The sequence below is a fragment of the Macaca thibetana genome, chromosome 18 (assembly GCF_024542745.1).
Source record: "Macaca thibetana thibetana isolate TM-01 chromosome 18, ASM2454274v1, whole genome shotgun sequence".
In the NCBI taxonomy this organism is placed as follows: domain Eukaryota; kingdom Metazoa; phylum Chordata; class Mammalia; order Primates; family Cercopithecidae; genus Macaca; species Macaca thibetana.
Window position 1 is genome coordinate 17,807,712 of NC_065595.1, and position 27,771 is coordinate 17,835,482.

The following is a 27,771-nucleotide window of genomic DNA, read 5'->3' on the forward strand; positions in this document are numbered from 1 at the left end:
AGGGGTGAATAATGCAAACCAATGAAGGTCATAGACACCTATGTATAGAGATAGATACTGCCATCATTCAAGCACTGTTCCTGGAAGAATTCAGCTAAATTAGTAATTATGGCACTTCTGGATTTCTGAAAAAATTTAATCTCTGGATTACTCTGGAAACATAGATATAATTTTAAATTAGCTTTTCATTACTTTGCAAACTTAGTTTTTCATTAAGTTGAACACTTACAAACTTGTACCATAAGTTTACTTCTGTTTAAAAGGAATGAGTATGGGAGTTTTATGCCCTATTTTGGACTCAGTCCAAATCTCAGTCTCAGGGATTAGTGTCTGTCTTGTCTGTAAAGACAATACGTATTTTACTAAAAACAAACAAACAAAAAACAAAAACCACAACGTGAAATCTTAATGATATTAAAATATTTAAGAAAAGAGACTTTCACTTGAAATACACTGTGAATCTTGCCTACTGTTGCCTTTTAAAAAAACATTAGAACTTAAATATATTCACTAATTAATAAAAACGTTCACAATAAAAATACATTCTATCCATTCACCTGATAACAAACATACACATATTCTACTATAGTTGGAAGCAAATCAGAGTTTAAACATTATTCTTCCAGTTACTTCTGAAATGTATTAGTTTTATAGCAACATCGTCCCTTTTTAGTAAAAGTAAACCAAAATAGGTAATTTATATAAATTATATTTATAAAATATTGGTATATTTTCATGAACATAGGCTTTTCTCATTTTTTTGCTTAATAGAAAGTATAGTGTTTCAAAACGAAAGTAAAACACATAGCCCAAACCAAAACAAAAACATATGCAAAAACATTTTATTTATAACAGATCAACATTTTTGACATGAAAGGTAGCCACTTTCAATTTCTCAGGAATGCCTAGAACCCAACAGTTTTCAGAAAGACTACTTGGTTCACAATTATTTCACTGTAGGTAAATGAAATAATTTCAGAATGAACTTTTTAAATGGCTTTGCCTATGGCAAGTTGTTTTATAAACTTGAATGTATGGTAAGCTAGCTTTCCCAGGAAATGAATGTAATCCAACTATGTTCCAAATGTATTAAACCAGTTTATACAACAAATATGAGAATCACCTATATGCATCAACTGTGCTAAAACAAGAATTCTTTTTATCAAAATATTCATTTTTCAAAAAGGCCTCACATTAACCCCTCAAACCAATCACCCCCTTCTTATGTCCAGCACTCTTTTCTACTTCAAGTTGCGTGACTGTATAGACAACTGTCGAATTCCAGTGGAACTGTACACCGACTTAAGACTCTATGTAATATACATCAAACACAGGAAGTCACTGACTTTAAGGGACAAGGTGATAACTAACTAGTTATAATTTAGCCAATGTCTTTTTTTATTTTAGAGGGAAAAAAAGTAGCCCCCAAGTGTCCTTAACTTTTCAGTACTTCTCTGTAACACACAGAATGAAAAGGTACTCTCTAAAATTAAAATCATTAGAAAATATCTTAAATAAAATGTTTTACATAAATTAAGTGTTAAATTTCAGATTCAAACTATATTTTCTTCTGTATCTCAATTTGGGAAAAATCTCACAATTATTAACTCTTCTCAGTTACATTTATTTTTGAGCATTTAAATCTATTACACACCAGTTTGTAAAATTCACCTTGGTTACCTCTCCCCATGCCTATGTGCTGTCTTTCCTCAGGTAAGTCCATTATATGCATCTAAGTGCTGGGGAGGTTTAAATAGCACTTAAAAAATATTCATGAGAGTTCTGAAATGAAGGTTTCATCTTTAGCTATTTACTGTAGGATTTGTAATTCAAATCATCACAGCATCCTAAAGAAATACTGTGTGAATGGAATGCACACAATTCCTACAGAACACACAAACTGATGTCCAAAAGGCACAGAGTAATGCTGGTGGCTCTTTCTAGTCAGTTAAGAAACAATAAAAAGTCTGCATTATTCTTTCATAATTTAAATACTTAAGTAATCTCCACTTTATTATTTTATAACAATGACTTCAAATTTACATTATTTTAAGTACCATTGTAATAGCTTAGTGTATAATACAGATATTTGCGAATATCCCATCCAAAAATTAAAAAAAACTTCTTCACTATATATATATTTATATAAAAATTATTCTGAAAGACAAGAACATAGACAAGGGACTTGGTACAGACCATCAACTCAATTTTCTATCACCACAGTTGTAACTCCAAAATCAACAAATATACAGCAGTAATTAAAAGCAGTGCAAATATCTTTGGAGGTTAGGATAAAATTATAATGCAAGAACATAAAACTGAGGAAATAAAAAAGGCAAGTACTTCAAGTACAAGGAACCAGTCGGCTTGAGGTCCATCTTAGTGTTTACTGGGGGCTTCCTTCCTGCTTCTACTTCTTTCTCTGAAACACATTGGCCAACATGGCACCTGATGTTGTCAACTGGCCCATTTTGTTCAAAAACTTGGTCTTTGTATCTTCACTCACTAAGCTTGCAGCAATTGACATTGAGCTAGGAAAGAAAATTTAAAATTCATGTAAAGCAACATAAAAAAATAACAATTTTTCATTTCTTTAGCAGCATATCATTAACGAACACACTCTGAATTGGCGTCACAAAAGGGAAACTAATATTTATGGAGGGTAGTTTGTATACGCCATCCTAGGTTAGCAGCTTTCATGTTTGTTATCTATAGTAGAGGAAGCAGTACGTGTAGTGGTTAGGAACAAGTCTGGGACTGGACTGAATCTTGGCTCTGTTTACCAGCTTGGGTAAATTATTTAATCTTATATGTAAAACGAGGAGGATTCTAGTATCTGCCTCCTAGGGTTATTATGATTATATTAATACAACTGTAAAGTGCTCAGTATAGTGCTAGGCACATAATAGCATGATATAATTGTTAGTAGTTATTCTTTATCACTTCATTTAATTCTTACAGCAATCCTGGAAGATAAATATTATCAGTATTTTCACAAATGAGTAAACTAAATTGCAATGATGTTTTGTGCTGTGCTGATGATAATCCTGTGGTATATTCCTTTTTGGGGGGATATTCCTTTTTTCGGGGGGTGTCCTGAATTGCCAGTTGCACTGATTTCAATCAACAGTTTCAAATCCATTTCTTCTTTTTCACCAACCTACTGTGTAGGGAATAAACACAATCTAAATGACCACTAAAGATTGCTAATTTATCATAGTACTGAACAGAAACAGAATAATGATCAAGCACAATTTTTCAATGACCTGACAACTGTCCTGTAATAGATTTGGAATCCAGTTTATTGCCTTGTGGCTTTGGCCAAGATGGTTTAGATCTCTCTGACTCAGTTTCCTCATCTGTAAAACACAGCTTGTGATTTCTGTTGTAAAGAATTCTGAGGATTAAGTAAGATAATGTGTTTGAACATGTCAAAGACAACATGTGGCAAGCTGAAGGTGCTCAACATGTCTGTTGAATCTACTGCATGAGGTGTGTCCTGCCACGGAGGGCACCTGGGTCTATGTAGTCTATAAGGGTGTGCACTGTGAATTACTCAAGTTAAAAACCAAACCACAACTCCCATCTTGAAAATATTCTTCACATTGCTCTTCTGACAGTACACCAATGGGTTCTCTTTCCTGCTGCTTCTCTTCCCACAAAGTAATCTTCCCTAAGGTTTGGTATTTGGCTCTTGATTCTTCAATTATAAAACTTACTCTCAAAGTTTCAAATTGAATTGCATCCCTTTTCCTGACGGTCAGTCCCACATTACTATTATTGGCTAGATAAAGCCAACATCTCAAGCTTTTGTTCACACCCTAACTTTAGAAATAACTCCCCATTTTAATTCCCCCCCACTTTTGCCAGTGGTTCTACTATTTTCCTCTGTTCTAACAGTGAATTTAGTAGCTCCTTCTACTTCTATTTCAAACCAAACACAAGTCCTGTGACCTTATTCTTTGAAGCGTCTCCTCTACTGTTTCTTTTTACTTCCATGGCTAATACTTCACAACTCAGTGAATTCCAACAGTCTTCTATCTTTAATAATCAGATTAACTTCTATAAGTCACTTCTTGATATCACATCTTAGCTCAAAAATCTTTAATGCTTACACACCACCTACAAGATGGAATGTGCTCCGCATTCAAGAAACGTAGCAATCTATTTCTTGTTTTTCCACACCCCTGTCACTGACTATCTCTTTGACCCCCTGCAGTCAGGTTTGTCCAGCCTACTGTTCAATCACTCTTAAATCTTTCTATCCATTGCCTACCCATCTTTCAAAGCCCAGCTGAAGTCCTGTGGTGCCTTTCCTTAACATTCTAGCTTTTCAGTGCTCTTCCTTTCTGTAGAAAACTCAGTGTAAGTTAAAAGATAAGTATGATTTACATTTACATCTAGAAAAAGGGGATGTATGGTCAGACCATAGTTGAGATATCAAGTTTTAATGATATTCTAAGAGGAGGCCAACCATGATGTTAAGGAGTCTGGAAACTTTAAGAGGTAAAAATGAAAGGAATGAAGAATATTTGGTCTGGAGAAGATTTAGGTGACTTAACTGATATCTGCGTATATCATAGGTGAAAAATTGGATATAAATGTATATCTGCAGGGGTGTATATATCTACATAGGTCTACGGATACACATCACAGTCACCTGGAAAACTTTTGAAAATGCAGATGCCTAGGCCTAATCCAGTACTTCTGATTCTTTCCATCTGAGGTAGGAGGCCCAGGTCTATATTACAAAGCTTTTCAGTTAAAAAAAAAAAAAAAAATCATTGCATTACAGCAATTCCGCCCCCACCCCAAGACAGAGTGTAAATTTTTATCAGTTTTATAAAGGGGTTTGTAACACTCTCCCACCCTCCTACCAGATGATAAAGACTTGTTTTAGAGGGCATAGGAATTTTGGAAAGGGAGATTTTAATCCAGGAAAACATACATTTTAAAAGAGTTATTAAAATGAAATGGGATGACTTGTAATGTGTATCTTCACTGCAAGTTTTCAAGCAAATCTCAGATCTTTTCTTTGCAACTAATATCCCTATCTTCTTTAAAACTATTTATGGCCTATATTATTTCTCTCTTTTCTTCTCTTTAAAATCTCCACTTGGGCCAGGCTCGGCGGCTCACACCTGTAATTCCAGCACTTTGGGAGGTCAAGACGGGTAGATCACCTGAGGTCAGGAGTTTGAGACCAGACTGGCCAACGTGGTGAAACCCCCTCTCTAGTAAAATACAATAATTAGCCGGGCATGATGGTGCATGCCTGTAATCCCAGCTACTCGGAAGGCTGAGGCAAGAGAACTGCTTGAACCTGGGAGGCGGAGGTTGCAGTGAGCCGAGATGGTGCCACTGCACTCCAGCCTGGGAGACACAGTGAGACTCTATCTTGAAAAAAACAAAAAAACAAAACAACCCCCCCACAAAACAAAAACAAAAATAAAATCTCCACTTGATTTCTAACACCATTCTGGTTTGCCTTCTATTTCTCAGTTAAGTTCTTCCATATGCATCTGAAATGTTGGTCTCTAATTCCATGACTGTTCACCTTCTCCCCATCAGAGCCCCCTTTTCAAATGATATCATTTATCTACCACTGCTCCAACCGTAAGCCTTTAATTACCACCCATGTGCTGCTAATGGTTCTTAGATCTCAGTGAACTGCCTGTAAAACATTCTACCTGTGCCTCAGATTTTAAATATTCTTCTTCAGAATAGTTCTTCCTATAGTTCCATTTTGTTATATTTTATCATCATCCGTTTAAATGTTCAGATCAGAACTGTAGGAATATTTTGATTCTGTTCTCCTTCACTCTTAATCAGCTGCCAAGTTAAACTGAGTTCCCATCTGAAATATGGGTCTCAAATCCATCTTCTCATATTCACTGCCATACACTGGCATTATAACATGGTGGTTAAAATTGCAGTCTCAAGGACAGCAATGCCTGGGTTCTGGTTCCTCCACGTAGTAGCTAGGTGGCCTCTGAGCAACTTATCTACCTCTCTGCCATCTGTAAAATGAGAATAGTAGAAGTATCTACTTTGTAGGGTTAGTATGACTATTATTAGCAAATATATGAAAAATGCTTAGAATGATATCTGGTTCATAAGCATTACTTATTGTTACCTTCCCATCCAAGGCCACACTTCATCTCATCATGGGTTCCTATAACAGCTTTCTAATCTGTTCCACCCACTTCTCTATTCCCTAGAGTCTGGTTCCTAAAGCAGTGATTCTCAAGGTGTGGTTCCAAGACCTGCAGCATTAGCTCCACCTGGGAACTTGTTATCAATATAAATTCTCAGACTCCACTCAGATCTTCTGAATCAAAAACTCTGGGGATGGTACTCAGCAATTTCCAGTTGATTCTGATGAACACTGACTTGATAACCAAAGGTCCTAAGTGTTGGCTACAGGTAGCAGGCCAAATCCAGCCTGCTGTTTTTATAAATAAAGTTTTACTGAAACCCAGCCATGCGCATTTATTTACATATTGCCAAAGGCTGCTTTCCTGCTACAATAGCAGAGTCCAGCTCAGTAGCTGTGAGAGAGATTGTATGGTCTCCAAAGTTTAAAATAGTATTTACTATCTCTACAAAAATTTTTTGCCACCACCTGACCTATAACACAAAGTCCAAATCTCCCAGTGTGGCACACAGAATTCTTTACTGTTTGGTGCCTCCTACCTTTATATACTTATCTCTACCATTCTCCCACATGTACTCAGCACTCTAGCTTTTTTTTTTTTTTTTTTTTTTTTTTTTTTTGAGATGGAGTCTCGCGCTGTTGCCCGGGCTGGAGTGCAGTGGCCGGATCTCAGCTCACTGCAAGCTCCGCCTCCCGGGTTTACGCCATTCTCCTGCCTCAGCCTCCCGAGTAACTGGGATTACAGGCGCCCGCCAACTCACCCGGCTAGTTTTTTGTATTTTTTTTTTTTTTTTTTTTGAGACGGAGTCTTGCTCTGTCGCCCAGGCTGGGGTGCAGTGGCCGGATCTCAGCTCACTGCAAGCTCCGCCTCCCAGGTTTACGACATTCTCCTGCCTCAGCCTCCCGAGTAGCTGGGACTACAGGCGCCCGCCAACCCGCCCGGCTAGTTTTTTTGCATTTTTTAGTAGAGACGGGGTTTCACCGTGTTTGCCGGGATGGTCTCGATCTCCTGACCTCGTGATCCAACCGTCTCGGCCTCCCAAAGTGCTGGGATTACAGGCTTGAGCCACCGCGCCTGGCCGCGCTCTAGCTTTACTTACAGTTCCCAAACAGGCTTTTCTGTAACTTTGGCCATTTTGCACAGTGCTGATTTTTCCTCATGTAATCCTCTTTTGCTCTTTCTTTTTTCCTCCCTAGTCAGTCATTCATATCTGAAGACTCCTGTATTCCTTTTTCCGTGGAACCATTTGCAGGCATTGTTTTAGTGCTTATCTTTATTTTTAACTGCTTCTTTTTCCCACTGTCAGCTGTGAATACCCCGAGGGAAGAGATTATGACTTGCTGAAGCTCATCTTTGTGAACAGCCCATGGTAAGCGCTCTGAATTTACTTACTGCTGAATGAATATGAGAAGGATACCAAAATAGTTATGCATACATTTTCTGCCTGCAGATCAGTGCTTTTCAAACTTTTCTGACACAGATCCATAGTAAGTGCCACATTTTATGTGATGACTTGTAGTACTTACACAGGTAACTGATGTTTCATAAGAAAGACTCACCCTTACCACTTGGGATGTACTCTCTATTTGATTCTATTTCTTGGGATGAAATACCTATCACAACCAATTGAATTAATTAAGCAATGTACTAACGTCATGATCTGCAGGTTGAAAAATACTGCTTTTAACCACAGGCCCTTTGGAGGTGAAATCCATGTATGCATCATCTTTGTATTCCTCACAGCAAAAGGCAGCGCCCTTCACGGATACAGATATCTTTATCTGCACTCACTCTCGCTTTTCCTTCCATCTGAGAAGCAATTCCTTTTAGTGCTTCAAGTAAAAGGCTTTCCTCTTGTGCTTTTGATCTATGATAGACTTCAGAGGAAGGGTGGGGCCAAGGAAGGCTTCCCTGAAGAGGCAACATCTAAGCTCTTTCCTGAAGGATGAATAGGAACTAGCCAGGCAGAGTAAGAATACTCCTGGCAGACAGAATCATATGTGTAAAAACCTGAGGAGAACAGAAGCTTGCCCTGAATCTGATTAAGTCTCTAGATCTAGACCCAGCTATCAAATTACAAGAAATAGAGAAGAACATGTTAAAAGACAGAAGAGAAATGCAATCAGCAAAATTCAGAGTGTGGGAAACTCTATAGGACAAATGACTCAGTGTCTTCAATAAGTAAATTGTATGGAGAAAAAAGGAATAGAAAGGTAACATTCTGTCTATGGATTGAAGGAGACTTAAAATAGCAACCAACTGCAATGTACAGAACTCATTTGGATCCTGACTCAAAGAAACAAACTGTAAGGAAAGACAAACAACAAATCACTGACATTTATAAAACAAGGAGAAATTTGAACAAAGGCCAGATAGTTGATGATATTAAGTTGTTATTGTTATGTTGGTGTGATAATGATATTTTGTTTATGTTTTTTAAAATAATACTTATGTTTAAAAGACACATATCAGAGAATGGGAGGGAGAAGTAGGTGGGGTATGGAAGAAACTGAAGCTGGGTTACAGTTATAATATGTATAGAAATTCATTATATTTTCAGTTTATTTTTGTGTTTGTTAGAAAAACTTGTAAAAAACCTCTATAAAAAACCACCAATAATATAGAAGATGTGAATGTGTCTATTGTTTTAATCCTCTGTAGCTAAAATGGTTATATATGGAGAAGACTGCTTCCATTCTAAGAGTCTTTATAAAGTAAGGGTTCTAACACATCAAAGACGTATGTGTGTTGCGCATGGGGAACAGGGAGGAACGCATGCGCGAGTGTGTGTGTGTGTTTCTAGACCCATAGGATGAAACACTTATTCCCGGTAGTTAGCCTTAAAGAAAATACTTTTCAGCTTTTTATGTCTAACAGAGTCTACTTAAGATGCTCAAGGTTACCTCAGTAAGAGTACGTACAGTCCATTTGTAAATAACTCCCACTCCTGAAACGCCAATGTTATATATACTCTTTCACACCTATGCTTATATTTTAATTTTACTGAATCCTTGGATTCCAATTAGTTTGATTAGAAGCATGTGACTAGAACATTCCCAAGCTTATAATCCTTTACGCAGTATGTTGTTTATCTTACAACTCCTGTCACAAGTTTCTAGACATTATTTTGACCAGTGAGTGAACAACCCAGCTACATATCAGAATTTTGTTGGAAGCTTTTGAATGTCCCTAGGCTGACTGAGAATATTGAGAGAAGGCACAGGGCATGGGATGGAGACCTGAATTTTAAATTCCCCAGATAATTCTGATGAGATGGTTTATGGATGAGGATTTGAGAACCAGTGACTTAAATCATTTTCTTGTCTTCTAAACGAATGACTATAACATAACACAAAATGACACATTATACTGATTGATAGCAAATTTAGATAGAAAAATTAAGGTTAACATGTAGCCTTAAAAAAAGAATTAATGTCTTACCCTTGAGGCTCTTGGACGGTCTTGTTTTCAACTTTTTGTTCACATTCTTTTATCATGGAACTTAAAATAACCTGATTAAAAAAATTTACTTTAGTGAAATACAGTTTACATAGTAAAATAGTATGGTTTAATCTAATGCTTTAATTTTTAATATTCCCATAAGCTAATATGTTAATTAAAAATTTAGTTTTGGCAGTCACTTTGTTAAAGGAATTCATATTAGATTGCTAGACTAGGTACAGAAGTAGCTTTAAAAAATCTCAATCATATAACAATTTATTTTGATTTTCACTAGTCTTCTTTCTAAATGTTTTCTATTCTCCCTTAGCTTACCCACCATCTTCTAATGTTAACAGTAAAATTTATATACATCTATATATTTAACATACACACACACTATGGTCACACACATATTTTCCCAGTAAAAGCTGTCCTGTTCTACGCCCCTTTGCTTTCTCCAGGTTGCAAAAAGCAAGATCCCTTATTTTAATGTCTAGAGCTGAGACTAGGCACAGCTCCATGGCTACTAAAATATAATGAGGGATATGCTGGGTGTATAAAAGTTAACACCATTCCTGCAGGGAAACTGAGTGAGTGATAGAAAGGTTAGAGAGATCTAAACTGCTGCTCTGATATCTGGCAACCACACCAGAAAATGAATGGCTCTTCTGAATATTCTTGGCCCATGTTTGGGCATGGAGGTCACTAAAAAAATATTTATTGTCTACCTACTATGGGCTAGGCACCTTTTTAGACAGGGGGGATAGAGCAAATAAAACAGACAATATTCCCTACTCGTGGAGCTTATGTTCTAGTAAGAGAGATAGATATACAAAAAGCAGGTAAGTTATGTAGTATATTAGAAAGTGATATGGGTTTTAAAAAAAATATTGAGTAAGATAAGGGGTATTAGGAAGTCCAAAGCAGAGAATGGTACAATTCTCATGGAAGTGTTCAGGGTAGGCTTCAAGGAGATGTTAAAGTAAAAACATGAAGGAGATGGAGGAATAAGTGCTGCAGACACTAGGAAGAGGCTGCTCAAAGGCTGTGACGTGGGAGAAGACCTGCCATATCCTAAGGAAAGAGGCCAGAGTTGGTGCAGGGTGAGCAAGGGAGAGAGGATAGAAGATGAAGTCTTAGATGTACTAGAAGAGAGGGCTGGATCCTGTAGTGCCTTGAGATTATGATAAGGACTTTGGGGATTATTCTGAGAGAATGAAACTTTTATCATGCATCATGTGGGAAATTCTAGATTACCCTTTTTTGAATGTATTCTCTGCTTCCCCACTCTCTTGTCTCACAGGTTATAGCATTTGTTTGTTTGGCTAGTTTTTTGCTTTTTGGTTTTTAAGGGGAAATTTTTGTATTTTTCTTTATCCTCCTCGCATTGTCTGTTTCCTCCAGTACCCTCCTTCTTTCTTCTATATTTTCATCTCTATCTTTGGTATTCTAGGCTTTTCGAAATGATTGCTAATCTTGGGATGTCTACTAATGACTGGCGCACCAAAATGTGGATTAGAATCTCTTTATGCATGGGTAAACTTCACTTTAAGTTAGATCTGGCACCAACCTAACTTTCTGTTGATCTGTTTTCCCCTGTAGGCATAAACCTGACAGCCAGAATTTGAAGGGTAATGAGGTGTCCCATCATTAACTAGCTGTCACTTATTTTCCCTCTTTTCAGTATGGTTTTCAGCTATGCCCGATATCTCAAGTCTACAGAGCAAAGCTCCAGTCTCCTTTCAAGGTTGGCAAGGGAATCTGGGAATCTGATCCTTTTAAAGTCTTTAAATTATTCTTCTTATTCAGTCCCACTATACCCTAATGGAGGTAGGGCAATTTGTGGTGAAACAGGTTTGCTTCTTATTTGTTCTGTCCTATAGACTTAGATTTAGCATTTATCTTGGAAGCAAGGATCCTCAACAAAATACTAGCAAACTTAATCCAGCTAATATAAAAGGAATTATACAACATAACCAAGTGGGATTTATCCCAGGAATGCAAGGTTGGTTTAGTACTCTGAGATAAATTAATGTAACACACTGTATCAATAGAAGAAAAAACAACCTCATGGTCATCTCAATTGATGCAGAAAAAAATACTTGATAATATCTAACATCCCTTCATTATAAAAACATTCAAAAACTAGGAATAGAAGGAAACTTCCCCAACCTGATAAAGGGCATCTAAGAAACATACAAAGCAAAACTGAAAAGAACTAAAAGGGGAAGTAGACAATTCCCAATTATAACTTTTTTTGTTTTTTGAGACGGAGTTCGCTCTTGTTGCCCAGGCTGGAGTGCAATGGCACGATCATGGCTCACTGCAACTTCTGCCTCCTGGGTTCAAACGATTCTTCTGCCTCAGCCTCCCAAGTAGCTGGAATTACAGGCATGCACCACCATGCTAATTTTGTATTTTTAGTAGAGATGGGGTTTCTCTATGTTGGTCAGACTGGTTGTGAACTCCTGACCTCAGGTGATCTGCCTGCCTCGGCCTCCCAAAGTGCTGGGATTACAGGCATGGGCCACCATGCCTGGCTGCCAGTCTTAACTTTTAACATGTCTTTCAACAGCTGATGAAACAAGCAGGTCACAAAAAAACTGATACGAAGATAGAATTGAACCATAAAATTAACTAACCTTATTTTATTAAAACAGTATATCTAATAAAGACAGAATGTATATTCTTTTCAAATGCCACACTGATCATATTCTGGGTCATTAGGATAACTTTAACAAATTTCAAAGGACTGAAATCACACTGTTTTCTGACTGTAGTTAAGTTAGAAATCAGTAACAAAAATATCACTAGATAATTCCCATTGCCCCCCAATTAAACAAACCCCATGGGTCAGTAATGAAATACTGGAAATAAAACTGTAATTTGAACTAAATGATAATAAAGATAGCAAATGCAAGGGATACAGCTAAAACAATACTTAAAACCTTAAATTCATAGCTGAGCATGGTGGTTCAAGCCTGTAATCCCAGCACTGTGGGAGGCCAAGGTGGGTGGATCGCTTGAACCCAGGAGTTTGAGACCAGCCTGGACAGCATGGCAAAACCCTGTCTCTACTAAAAATACAAAAAATTAGCTGGGCATGGTGGTGCATTCCTGTAGACCCAGCTACTCGGGAGGCTGAGGTGGGGGGATCACTGGGAGGTAGAGGTTGCAGTGAGCCAAGACAGCACCCTGCACTCCAGCAAGGGTGACAGTGAGACCCTGTCTCAAAAAAAACAAACAAAAAACCAAAATCCTTAAATTAATATATCAGAAAAGAAGAAAAGTTTAAAAATAACCTAAACTTCCTCCTCAAGAAGTTAGAAAAATAGAAAAACCTAAACAAAATAAAAGGAAATAAAGATGAAAACAGATATAAGTAAAATAGAAAAAAAGCAGTAGGAAAAATCAACACAGCTAAAAGTGCAATATTTGAGATTAATGAAACTGATAAATCCCTATTCAAAACTAACTTTAAAATAAATAAAGAAAAACAAAACAAAAAAACCAGGCTGGAGATGGTGGCTCATGCCTGTAGTCCCAGCGTGTTGAAAGGAGATCTAAATAAATATAAGATATAGCATGTTCTATATAGCAAGACTCAATCATAGAGAAGACTCCCCAAATTAATTTACAGAGTCAATTCAATTTCAATCAGAATCTAAATAAGATCCTTCTTGGAACCTGTCAATATAATACTAAACTTTACATGAGGAAGGTAAGGGTCATGAACAGTCAAAACATTTCTAAAAAAGGACAAGATGCTGGACTTGTCCTACTGGAATTCTGGACTTTTAAACAAGACAAATGTAATGAAGACAGCATATCGCTTTTATAATAATTGACAAAGAAACCAGTGAGAAAGAATGTTCCTCAATAACAGGCACGTACATACATTGGAACTTCATATATGACAGAGGCAGCATTGCCAATCAGTGCAAAAAGGATGAACTGTTCAATAAATAATACTGAAATAACAGATTGTCCATATAGGAAAAAAAATATAATTGGAATGCTAGCTCACATCATACATAAAAACCAATTCTAGTAAAATTAATGATTTTATTATATAAAGTCAATTAAAAAAAATTTCAGAAGTATAGGAAATAATGTCTTTTAGAAATGATCAATAAATCTGACTATTAAAAAATTAAGAATCAGTGTTCAAAGATGCCAAAGATATGAAAAGACATATAAATTGGAAACAGATATTCATAAAACATAAAATTGACCAAGTATTGGTATATTCCAGATACATAATGAACTTCTAAAAAATAACGGTTAAAAAGACAGCCTAAATGAAAAATAGGCAAAAAACCTAAATAGACTTTAATAGAAGAACACAACTCATCAATAAGCATACCAAAGAATGCTCAAACTTGACAGTAATTAAAGAAATGCAAATCAGAAACATAATGGTAATTTTATATCCACCAAATTAGAAAGTTTAACAATCCCAAGTGTTGGCAAACATGAGAACTAAGAGGGTACTCCCATACACTGCCTATAGGGGTATAAATTGTTAGCATTTCGGAAAACAATTTAGCATTAGCAGGCAAAACTGAAAATGTGTACACTGTACAACTTGTTGATTCTATTCCTAGTTTGTATCTCACAGACAAACTTTTGCACATGTGCATCATAAGATGCTTGTAATTCTGTTTATAATAACAAAATACTGAAAATATCACCTATTTTCCCAGAAAGGAGAATGGATAAACTATGGCATAATCATACAAAGGAATACTATTCAGTAAGGACAATAAGATAACTACTTTTGCAAATATCAATAAGAATGAAACTTATAAACAAAATGAGTGAAAAAAGCAAATCATATAAGAATACATACAGGAGATTCCATATATACAGGATAGGAGAAATATGCAAAATTAAACACTATGTTGTTTAGGGATAAATAAATATGTGGTAAAACAATAAGAAAAAGTATGATAAATATAAAATTCTGGGCAAGTGTTAAACTTGGAGGAGCACAGGAGAGGGACATGATTACGGAGGGGCATATATAGAACTTTTAAGATACTGGTAATTTTCTATTAAGCTAGGTAGTAATTACATGGGTGTTAGTTTAATTATTATTATTTTAAAAATTTTTCCTTTTTTTTCCCCTCATCAACTTTGTGACAGTATAATTGTTTTTTAAACAAGACTGATAGTTAGTCATAGTCTTCTGTGTCAACTTGGCTAGGATATAATACCCAGTTATTTAATCAAACAGTGACCCAGGCATTGCTATGAAAGTATTTTGTAGATGTGCTGAACATCTACAATAAATTAATTTTAAGTAAAGGAGATTATTGCCCTAAAAAATATGGGTAGGCCTCATCCAAGCAGTTGAAGGCTTTATGAGCAAAAAGTGAGGTTTCCTGAAGAAGGAATCTGCCTCAAATACTGCTTATCAGCCTGCCCTCCATATTTTGGACTGAAGCCTGAAACATCAATTCCTGCCTGAGTGTTCTGCCTTATGGTCTCTCCTACATATTTTGGACTTGCCAGCCCCCTCAACTGCATAAGCCAATTCCTTAAAATAAATCTCTTAATATATCATTTTGGTTTTGCTTCTCTGGAGAACCTTGACTAATACAAACACATATGTAATATAGCCTTTGAATGTACATCCTACTTTACATTATGCAATGGTATTCTTCTGACAGAAGGAAGAGAACAGGCAAAGGCATGGAAGCAAAAGACAATGTATGTGGTGGAGATGAATTAGTTTGGCATGGCTGGGGCAAAGTGTGTGATGGAGGAGAAAGGGAGAGGGATGAAACTATCAAGATGAACAGGTGTCAGATGATAAAAGGCCTTGTATGTAAGAAACTTGTAAAAGGTTTTTAATAGGAGAATAAGACGAAGAGATTTATACTTTAGAAAAAGTACTTTGGCTGTAGTGAGAAACAATAGTAGAGAGCTAAGATTGGAGAAAAATTAGGATATTCTACAATGGTTTCAATGAGGTAACAATAAAGGATTCAACTAACAGGGTGGCACAGGTATAAAGAAAGGGAAGAGATTAGAAAGACATTATGAAATTAAAGAACTAATTGGACATATTCCATGTTAACTATCAGGTATATGATTTGGGGAGAAAGCCGTGTGGCATTAGCCAAAGTGGGAGACGGAGAGTAATTCTGGTTGAGGGGATTGGCCATGCTGAATTTTACAAGATGCCTGTAGGACATGCAGGTGAAATAGACAGGTAGCAGTGAGCCAGGAAGTTCTATGGCTCCAGCATGGGGTTAGAGCAGAAGATGAAATTTGTCTGATAGTAACATATAGTAGAGGCAAGTTAGATGATGAGTATGGATGAACTTGTTCATGGAGAGTAATTCTAATGAATGAAAAGGTGAGGTAAGAAAGGAGGGGAGATTGGGAAGAACTGACTAGAGAAGTAAAAAAAAAAAACAGGAATAGAATGGAGTCCCAGGAGCCACAGGAGTTTTGAATCAGAAAATGCTGCAGAGAGACCTGAAGTTATAACAACAAAAAGAAAGTCCTGTCAGGGTGGCAGCTTGGTCATGAGTGATCTTAAAGATGGCAGTTTCAATGGATTAGTGTGATGCAGGGAATATGATGTACCAATAGACACTGTAAAAGTTGAGAGAGTAAATGTGGATGATCAGGAAGAATACGAGACTTGGAGAGGGATGAAAGGAAGTTTTTGCTATTTAGGAGTTCAGAGTCAAACATTGTAAAAGGAAAAGCTGATGGAAAAATAGGTTGAAGATACGGAATAGAAAATAAATGATAAACAGGGATTTAGAGGAAACGAGGGGAAACAGGAGACAAACAGAATGAAATAAAATAGTTATGAGGAAATGAAGACAGAAAATAGAAACTGCATCTAAGAAAGTTGATGGTCAGAGATAACCAACATTTTATAGTTAAAAATTTCACATACATTATCTTATTAAAGTCTCATATTAAGTGAAGGAGAGTGTATTATCCCTACTTTAGACAATTAAAGAGAGGCTCAAAGATGTGAAAGGAGTTGTTGAAGATATCACAGCTAGTAAATAAGTTGATAAAATGACACTGAGCTAGATTAAAAAAAATTAAGTATAGCATATGATAAGCCTCACATAGAGAAGAATGCAAGTCTGTATATGAGGGATTAAAATATGAATATGGCACTGCTAATCACAGTGGCTCACCTCATGCTCTGGAGAAAGATGTTCCATGTCAGTCCGTAAACATCTGAGACCAGGTAAAAAGTGATTAACCATTAAATCCTCTGAAATGACTTGGGACAAGGTAGTTAAGGGAATTAAACGAAACCAAACTGGTATGTCCAACAGAACAACCGAGTTGGTACCATATAAAAGAGAAGCCTTCTTAGATGATACCTATTGCATGGTGATCACTGAGGGTAAACAGGCTCCCCTCAAGCATGAATCCTCACGTGCAGAGTAAGTTATTTATCAGGAGTCAATTGTGTTTATTCACACAAATCTATTTATGTCAGTGGTATTCATCATTTAAATTACAGAATGTCATGGAAATGTATAAAATGAGCATAACAATTAAATCATGTAACCCAATCAGATGTTTCAATGAATATGAAAAAAGTACAAAAAGTAAGTTTTCCGGCCGGGTGTGGTGGCTCACGCCTGTAATCCCAGCACTTTGGGAGGCTGAGGCGGGTGGATCACGAGGTCAGGAGATCAAGACCATCCTGGCTAACACGGTGAAAACCCATCTCTACCGAAAATACAAAAAATTAGCTGGGCGTGGTGGTGGGCGCCTGTAGTCCCAGCTACTCGGGAGGCTGAGGCAGGAGAATGGTGTGAACCCGGGAGCTTGCAGTGAGCCGAGATCACGCCACTGCACTCCAGCCTGGGCGACAGAGCAAGACTCTGTCTCAAAAAAACAAAAAAAACAAAACAAAACAAAACAAAAAAAAACAAAAAGTAAGTTTTCCATGACAACTAAGTTGAAAGATTTGGGAAAAACTGATAAATGCAAATTGCTTAAAACATTGCTGTTTAACTATTAGGTATAAGACAATTGTAAAAGATTGAGAAAAATATAAAAATCTAGAAAAACTCTATAGTGCATAACAGAAATATTTCTGGATCCTCTTTAAAGAACTTTAACCTGAAAATCATAGACAATTGCATTACAGATATGATTTACCTCAGAAAGAAGATGTTTAACTATAATTCACAAAAAAGAGATGACTACATCAAAAGACTGGTAAAAGAAAATAACATATATACATTTTAAGTTAAAGTAAGTTAAGGTAGATACCATTTTCCTGATTTCTTGCTTTAGCCATCCTGTTAAACTGACCTACTATGGGTCCTGATTGAGTTGGGTAACAGAGCTTTTGTGGTAATAAGAGCATTTGTTAAGTTTAGGATTACTTGTAGTTCTTAGTCATCTTTGAGTTTTAGTTGATTATCTTGATATTAAAAGGTATCAGGAAAGCAGATGCATTTCTCCAGAAAACAATTCATCTTGTTCATTCACGTCAATTCTGATACATTCTCCCTTTATTCTAGTTGTTAGCCTGTAAAACTAGCTCCTATTTAATATCACACCACAAAAATGCCAGTAAATGAGTTCTCTTATAAAGATAATTTATTATTATTATTTTTTGAGACAGAGTTTTTTGCTCTTGTCACCCAGCCTGGAGTGCAGTGGCATGATCTAGGCTCACTGCAACCTCCGCCTCCTGGATTCAAGCGATTCTCCTGCCTCAGCCTCCCGAGTGCTGGGATTACAGGTGCGCGGCACCACACCCGGCTAATTTTTTGTAGTTTTAGTAGAGACCGGGTTTCACCATGATGGGCAGGCTGGTCTTGAACTCCTGACCTCAGATGATCTGCCCACCTTGGCCTCCCAAAGTGCTGGGATTACAGGCGCGAGCCACCAGGCCCGGCCATAAAGATGATTAAAATAGATGATTTAAATGAGTTCCCTTATAAAGATGACTTAGTTGAAAAAATGAATTTCACTGAGAAAAAAATCAGTGTAACTACTCCTTTGAAAATACAGTTATAAATAAAAATTGTTCACAAACAAGGCTCCTATAATGAGTGATTTATAAATTTAATAGGTATGAAAAATATAAACATCATCTGGTAAACCAAATCCCTATAGACATATAGAGGGCTGCAACCTAATTATTATGTAGTCTTGCTTTCAAGATACGGGGAAAGTGGCACCAAAATATAACTGTGAATGACCTTTGAATGAGTAGTTTAAGAGTCTGATCTGGAGAAACATGGGCATGGATTGAGAAGCTGAAGATGGCCCTACTTAGAAAGAAGAGGGAAGTCACTTTTCTTTTCCTCTTTCTACTCACTATTGGGGCCTACCTTTTCCCTATGGACCAATCTTTCTCAAGGATTCGAAACTTAAAGGTAATTAGTTCCATCAGATATTAGGAGTCACCTTTACCTCACTGGCGAATGATGGTTAGCCTCTGACTGCTAACAATGAAAGAATATTCTTAGTTTATTAAGGGAGATCACTGCATTTTAGATAGCTCAATTAGTAAGTTTTTCTTAGAAACGAAATCAGCCTCTGTTACCTCTGCTTGTTAGTGTTAGCTCTGTACCTTAGTTGCACAGTGTGCCTAATCATCCTTCTACCTAAACACCTTTAAAATATCTTTTCATCCCCAAGCCATCTCTTCTCCAGGTTAAACATTCCTAAATTCCTTCAAACTTTCCTTAAACATGACTTCTTGACTTATTATCATGCCAAAATGTTACACACTATAGTTTTTCTAATGTCTGTATTAAAACATGATGGTAGGCTAAAAGGAACACTCTTCTGGATCAGCTTAGAATATAATGGAGCAGAACAGATTAGAACAATGTGATTTTATTAGGGGCCACAACACTGTTGACTCAAGTACAAGTTCTGACTCATGTAGAACTAACACTTTTAGTACTTGAACAGGGCCTATTGTTAAGATGGTTCTTCCCCTTACCGTATTGGTATGTAGACTTTTTACTGTATTTACTCTAGTGATATCCTATGCATATCTACACACACAATAATTCCTTCTGTATAGATTTCTATGCTCTTTGGAAACCACTGCCTTCCTTATTTGGAAACTTTGGTTTTACAGAGCCAAACATTTGAATCTTTTGACTTTCCCATTTTCCTTGAGGCATATTCCTTTAGAAACTCTCTGCTACATAACGTTTTGTGTAAGTTTTAAATATTACTTTCACAAAGTCCAATTAAACATACCAATGTTTTCTTTCTTTGAGATACAAACTCTGCGATGCGCCACTGTTGCTTTCTTGCAAGGGTCCTATCACTTCTCCAATACTAAAGAATTCTTACTTGCTAATTCAGAATATCAGTTCCTCTTTTTGCTTCCTCTATCTTCCCTAAGTTGAAAATGCCAACAAGAAATCAAGAATGATAAGTTCTGCTTTTAGTGGAACTAAACTTATAGAAGATGTGAATAGTTGAGGTTACAAAATTATTATTAAAACATGGTGCCATCTGTATTATAAAAAACGGCTCATATCTTCCTCATGATTAGGTCATTTGTAACAGATTTCCAACATAAACTGCTCTCAACCATGCATCCAACTTTCAGTTTTAGTATTTCCAAAGACATATAGCTACTTAACAGATAGCTCTACTTTTCTACTTTCTCTATTTGATTTATTCTGAACAAAAATAACCTCTTCTTGGTACATTCTAGTCAAGAATCCAGTGTCAATGACTGTCAGTAATATTTTATGGCATATTTATCTCATTTAAAATTACCTCTTCATGTTGCTTATTACATCAAACTGGTATATAACAATGTGAACCATATATAAAAATCCTGAAGCTCTTCCTTCGTTCTCTGGTTTTTGTTGAGCATGTACTTTAGTATTTAGCCTTTCACTCTTTTTTCAATCTCTCATTTCCCCTTTCTTCAACCCTTCTGCCTTTTAAATAAAAGAGCCTAAAAGTTGGGAGTTCACTTTGCCCGTCGTTATCTTTACTTCCTTCTTAGTTTTATTTTATAGGCATATGATAGTAAAGAGAATATTTAACAGAATGGCTAAAGCTCTTTGTTCCAGTCACAGTTTTGCTTTTAACTATAAAAAACAGAAGCCACTCACGTCTTTAAGCCTTAGTTTAATCATTTACAGTCACTGACATGGACCCACATGATCTCTAAGTTTTCTCCCAGTTCTGTAATCACTGGAGATCATTAGCTTTGTTGGCCCTGTACTTTTCCAATGTGTGATATCTCTCTAAGAGATATTCATAATATTCCACTGGATACTGAGAGTTAAACATTCACTGAAAAACCTAAATGCCAAGTCATATATACAAGGCTTCCTTTTGATTAACAGAAGTCTCAGCTGCAATTCTTTCTGCTCTTCATTTCTTGCTCGGTCATGTAGCTAATATAAATAAAAACTTCAGGTTAAGAACTTCATCAAAATTCTCAAAACTATAGAGCATAACAGCACAGAGGACTTAAAATTATCTTTTAAAATTATGAGATGGCTAGAAGATGGAGTGGAGTGAGACAAATCAAATCTTCAATTTTCTACAATTCCTATGTAAGTTGAAGAAGAGAAGTTCTACTTTTCAATCTTTAACAACCAAGTTCCACTCTAAGATGGTTATGTAGATACACTGTAATAAAGCAAGGATACAACAACAGGAAAGTGCACTGTAGGCTTCAAAAAGATGCGTAGCAATGTCCAGTCTTTTAGAATCCACAATCTGTAAGTTGTTCACCAAGGCTAACTTATGCAAATGTGGTATAACAACTAAAACAGAAAAAAGAAAGGGTTAAATTTTTATCTAAAACGTGCATACAAAACCCTGACACACTTTAACAATAATTTATCACTTTAATTTATGAAATTTCATTTTAATTCTGAATGATTTCAAAAGGTTACCCACATCTTATACTTGCTTTTTTTTAACTAGGGAAGAAAGTAGTTTTTCAAAACAAAAAGTGATCTGGCATTTGGGAGAAACAAATTGTAGCGCTGTCACTATTATCTAATTATGAAGATGTATATAGATTATTTGGCCTCACTGTAATTCAGTTTCCCAGTTTGAAAAATGAAGCCCAAATAATTATAAGCAACCTACCTCTTGTATTATTTATACTTGCAGATAAGTTTCTTCATAAAAATATTACCATTGCTATTAAATACATATAGAGTATATTCTTTTTCAACAACCTATTATTTCACCACTTCAGAATAATATTATTAGCTTTAGTCTCTCAAATTCTTAGCAAAGACCAACGTCAAATAGCACTTGACATTGGTGGCTGAGTTTTCAAGTTATTCAATGAGTTTAATACCCTCAAAGAGTAACATAAAATTTCAACCTACTGCTAAATAAAAGCAATGGTCCAAGAAACAAAAACCAAATCAGTAGCAAAGAGCACCTCTAGAGCCTAAGATTGTATTTTCTGGATACCATTTCCCACTAAAACCAGGGCTCTTTGAAGAAATGGCTTCAGGGTCAGTGATTGTTAAATTGTTAATCAAAAGACCAATCACACAACCCCTTTCTAGTCTTGCTTGGTTGAGGATCACAAACCACCACTCATAAGCAGCATCAACTGCTGACCAACTGTAGTGACCCCTTTCTTGTTTGCACTGAGTTGGCGTATATAAAAGTCATAATCTTCTCCTGGAAAAACTCCTGCTTCCTAAATAAGCTGGGGCAATAATCACAACTTTCATGCTTAGCTTAGTAAAACCCCACAAAAACTTAGAATAACAATGATCATTTTTAGGGAACCTTTTGACTCGTCAAAATTAATAACAGTATATTTGTGAGGAGCTCTAGAACAAATTAGGAGACAAAAACTCCAAACATTGAGTTGAAAGCTTCACTAATTGGCATGCTGAGACCTCAACAAAATAGTGACTCTAAGTCTCCCTCGAAGACTCACTAGTTCATTTCTGCCCAAACCTTCAGAAACTTATCATCTTGCACTTGATCTATTCATACATGGTTCCTTTATTCCATCTTCTCCTGAGCCTCTGACCTTTTTACAGTGTTTTTCTCAGAAATACAATAATCACACTGCATAATATCCCCTTAAAATTGCTTGACTAGAAGACAAATCTATAGAAGTTCATTTAAACTCTAGTCTCAAGGAAGTTAAAGGCTCTAATTAAGGATCTTCCTAATTCTCAGGAAGACAGACAGAACTTTACTATAGAATTCAGATTTCACTACACACATATTGTCCTGGGCTACCACATATGTATTAATTAATTCACTTAATTGTTAACCCCTCAGATATAGACAGACAGTTAAAAGCAGTAGGAGATGAAGGACCAGGAGATGATTTAATAATAACCCAGATGGATATCATTCTTTCTTTTTTATTAAGAGATAGGGTCTTGCTTTGTTGCCTGGGCTGGAGTGCAAGGACTATTCACAGGTGCAATCATAGTGCACCACACTCGAACACTTGGACTCAAATGATCTTCCTGCCTTGGCCTCCTGAGTAGATGGACTACAGATGTGTGCCATCATGCCTAGCTAATTTTTAAAAATCTTTTGTAGGGACTTGGTCTTGCTATGTTGCTCAGGCTGGTGTTGAACTCCTGGCCTCAAGTGATCCTCCCACCTCAGCTTCCTGAGTAGCTGGGACTATAGACACGTGGTACCATGCCTGACTTAGACGGGCTAATTCTAAAACTGACCTTCAGTGGGAAAGAAAAAGAGGAAATACATAACATAAGGTCACTGCAGAAGCCTTTTTCTTTAGGGCAGATTGAACAAAAATTTAAAATTATAAATGAAAAAAGGATAATAGGAGATTTTATAAAACTGTATTTCACAAAAAATTAGCTGGATGTGGTGGTGCGTGCTTGTAATCCCAGCTACTTGGGAGGCTGACGTAGGAGAATCACTTGAACCAGGGAGGTGCAGGTTGCAGCGAGCCGAGATGGCGCCACTGCACTCCAGCCTGGGTGATAGAGTAAGACTCTGCCTCAAAGACAACAAACAAACAAACAAAAACTGTATTTCAGAAAACGTTCAAAAAATATTCTGGGGTAGATCCAATAGTCATAAAGGGAATCTTGTCCTGTTTTTGTTTATTTGTTTGAATAAATGGGCCCAGACCTCAAACAATAAACTTAGGGGAAAAAAATCAGAAATGGAAAATTGCCACTTTAGAAAATCTCCAATGTACGACTGAACATTTTCAGAGAGCCTTACTAAGTAAAATAGCTGAAAACAAAAAACAACTCTATGGTGTTGCAGATAAAACAACTGGTTCTTAAAAATGAAAACAAGACCAAAGGTCCTGTGATAACTAATAATTGGGAAAGAACAATGGCCACTGAAAGAACTAATGTCTGCTATTAACCAAGAAATAGAGGGGCAAATACCTAAATACCCCAAATGCCACTCCAAGGGAGACATTACTACCCAGAAATTCTCTGTCCATCCTCCAAACTCCCAAAGCCAATCATCTAGAAATACATACGAATAACACTACAGCATTCTTCATACAGGTTCTACTTCAATATTTATCTTATTAATATAGAGTACTAAATTCCTCAGAGTAAGTTCTAAAGCAAAAGAGTAGCCACTTGACTGAGAAGTAAGTACAAAAGTGGGAAAAAGGCTACTTTTTATCTTTAAAAAAAAAATCTGGTTGTACCAAAATGTGAAAGAAGATGTATAAGACATACTTGTGGGTACACAGTAAGTTGCAGGAGGCTTCAAGGATAATGGTTTACTAGAACTATTCAAGCAGTGGGAATTTCTCACCTCAATCTGTTCCTAAAACAACCTTTAATTGTTATTTTAGGGCCATTACGAGAAGAAAATTCATTTTTTCCTCTTGTACAACTCCTACAAATTTGATAGGTGGGTATCTACTCTACAATTAAAACTGTCAAATAAAATGGAAGGGTTATTTTTAGATGTTCTTGAAAATTCTAGAAAGAGACATTAAGATATTGACACTATGTTTAATTTGAGAAATAACTCTAGTCCTAGAATTACTGAAAAAAGATTCCAAAGAATCAACAAAATAACTGGAGCAGATCCTATAAGAATCCAGATGGATTCTTCCCAGATTATCATGAGTCTTTCTTTTGAATGTACATAGAAAGGTCAGATCACGCTCTAGAAAAGTTTTAGCAATACGACACGGCACACAGCAAGGACCCATTTAATGCAACAACATTGCACATACCGAAGACCCGTTTAACGTGGCAACATACCAAATACCCATTTAACTTGACAACATGGCACACACCAAAGACCCATTGTGTGTTGAGCCTATCCCTTAATCCAGGAGCCAAGAGTTATTCTCCTTGCCTCAGAGCAACTACAGCCTCAAAAAGTCAAAGCACCTTCAGAGTTCCTACCTAGAATCACCTGTAAATTTGACGCTGCAACATGTGGAACTATCCCTAGTGCTAACTAAAATATCAACTTTCTTCTGTTAGTTGGCTAATTATGAAGACACTTACCCAGTGAAAAAAATGTCATGACTGTGTTTCTATAGCGTGATCAGTGTGCATGGCCTCAACCGAGTTTTTGGACACTGCAGTCCAAATCCTGACTTAGTATTTTTTGTTGATGACTCTAATTTTACAGAGTCATATGCTAGCCTGGATATATAACAGTCCGCCAGAGAATAAAATAATGTACTAGAAACCAAACTGATTTAAATGACCCAACTTGTGGCCCTCTCTAGAGCATGTCAAATTGCTAAAAATAAAAGCGCTATGATAACTGATATACTTCTGCAGTCATAATTTCTTGATGCTTTGATGCTATCCAAAGAAATTGTGGCCATAAATGTTGAGGCCCACAATAAAAGAGACTCTGTAAAATCTAGAGAAAAAAGGCCGATAACTGTGGAAGATCATGTAGCAGATCAACAAGCTATGAATTAAAACAAAGTTATGTATCATGCTGAATGGCATGCTAAGCGGGAGAAATGTCTATTTTTCATAAGAACATGTCCAGAAACACACAAAAATTTCCTTAAAAGTAAAAAAATAAACTCTAAGGCAGCACAGTATTTAGCAATTAGCAGTTATTAAGAAACATTTCTAAAATAACTTGAAATTAAGTTTGAGTTACTCTTCATATGTCTTACAGCAATCAGTATACAGTATAAGACCATCCATTAGGCTGGGCGCGGTGGCTCACGCCTGTAATCCCAACACTTTGGGAGGCTGAGGCAGGCAGATCACCTGAGGTCGGGAGTTCGAGACCAGCCTGACCAACATGGCAAAACCCTGTCTCTACTAAAAATACAAAAATTAGCTGGGCGTGGTGGTGGGCACCTGTAATCCCAACTACTCGGGAGGCTGAGGCAGAAGAATCACTTGTACCCAGGTGGCAGAGGATGCAGTGAGCTGGGATCATGCCATTGCGCTCCAGCCTGGGTGACAGAGCGAGACTCTGTCTCAAAACAAAACAAAACCATCCACTAATATCAATACTGATTAATTCACAGTAACTAACTTGTTTCATGTTCAGCTTTCAGTACACAGAAGTATACAAGGCTTTAACACGTGACAAATGCACCAAGATTTTAATACATGACAAGGCCTTAGAGGAGTGTCTAGCTTTGATCTTACATTACAATTCAGGAAAAAGGTAGAAAAATGCAAACTTACACTCATCTCGGAACCTGGGTTCTGCGTTAGGGCCAACTCTACCAAATGTTTTTATGATCTCTGTATGCAAAGAATGTTGGTCTTGATACTGAGGATCTTCCAGGAAAGAAGCCAACTGCATTTTCACCCTTTCCAGCAACTTAAAATCGGATATTGTACAGTCATTTTATAGAGTATTGAAAACTGAGTAGTGTTGTTAAAGTGAAAGACACATGTTAAACATGACTTACAGCAGTGGATTAAAGCAACCTATATTCCAAAGACAGTAGAAATTTGGAATTAAATAAGTAGTTATTTAATCTTTTGGCTCAGAGAAGGTTTCCTCCTTTGCTTGTGCTTATAAATTCTTAATTAAAAAATACAAATATTCCTAACAAATCATAACAAAAGAAAAAAATCCCACTGTATTTAGGGAAAAGTAGGTACATTTATGATTATTTTGTATCTAAATTATAATTCTTAAAACAAATCACACTGTAAGTTACCCAATTATTCACCTTCTGAAAGCAATGAGTCATTAATGACTTATATCTTACTCACATTTCCCTAAAAGACATTTTTATTTTAGGATTCGAGAACATGTTGAAATTCTGCTAAGACTGCAAGCTTTGCAGAATGATGTGCTTTTCCTCTGTGGCTTCACCAGTGAAATATATAAGTGAAAAAATGGAAAACATTCTTTCTGTAACTAACAAAACTTCAGTTTTTGTTATAAAAAATCTATATGATGAAGGAGTTTTATTAAAACTTTTCTCTTTTGGGTAATATGTCCACAAATAATTTATGTTCTAATCTACAAGTTTTTTTTTCATTTGTATAAGGATATACCCAATATAATAACAAAGAATAAAAATCTGATACCAGTTTTGAGAAGTGTCTTACAGTTAGTGTTGCAAACAGAATCTAAAAAACTTGAAATCAGTTTCAGAATCAAAATACACCTTAAGAAGGAAGACCTTGGTGGTCTCCTGAAACAGGCATGACAGAGGGTCTGCCCAGACGATGATCTACTCTGCAACAAGAGGATACCAGTCTACTAAATGACTTTTACGGCTTCATATCAGTGACAGAGTTATCAGAATACAAGTGCCCTCTTGCCTTCATTGATAACTGAGATACATTTGTGTTCCTGATGTTATCTGGGAAAACAGTCCTGCAATCTCTGCAACACTGGCAATCAAGAATTTATGTAGATTGGCCAGAAGCCTACTGGATAACAGAAGGCTTTGGAACTAGACCTGATTTGAAGGATTATTCAAAACTGCAATATCCAGCTCGGCTTACAACAGAACATCTAGCAAGCTTGTCCAACACACCTTACTTTGTTGTTGATCTGTTTTGTTTTGTTTAAGGCTTTTAGCAGCCTGAAGCCGTGGTTTTTAGTTTCTGTCTCTAGTGATAAGTAGAAAAGAGGGATGAGGAAGGGGCTTTACTGGCCCAATCAGAAAGAGAAACTAAGAACTCATGACTATATTCTCTCCCTTGGACATCCCTGAAAGATTGGCCTATACTTAATGTTCTGATTGAGAGGAAAGACTAGAGAT

The 27,771-nt window shown here is 36.5% G+C and overlaps 1 protein-coding gene across 10 annotated transcripts in view; it reads right to left on the reverse strand.

Moving 5' to 3' along the window:
• Nucleotides 1-828: 828 nt before the first annotated feature.
• The window catches only part of RELCH (RAB11 binding and LisH domain, coiled-coil and HEAT repeat containing), a 120,614-nt gene continuing 93,671 nt past the window's right edge, over nucleotides 829-27,771 (reverse strand). For all 10 annotated transcript variants that reach the window (XM_050768084.1, XM_050768083.1, XM_050768082.1 and 7 more), the window contains 5 exons: nucleotides 26,228-26,366; nucleotides 21,251-21,367; nucleotides 16,775-16,863; nucleotides 9,600-9,670; nucleotides 829-2,531 (listed from right to left, as the gene is read on the reverse strand). In XM_050768084.1, the coding sequence (XP_050624041.1) occupies nucleotides 2,411-2,531; nucleotides 9,600-9,670; nucleotides 16,775-16,863; nucleotides 21,251-21,367; nucleotides 26,228-26,366 (537 nt within the window). In that variant the 3' untranslated portion in view covers nucleotides 829-2,410. The remainder of the gene's footprint in view (nucleotides 2,532-9,599; nucleotides 9,671-16,774; nucleotides 16,864-21,250; nucleotides 21,368-26,227; nucleotides 26,367-27,771) is intronic.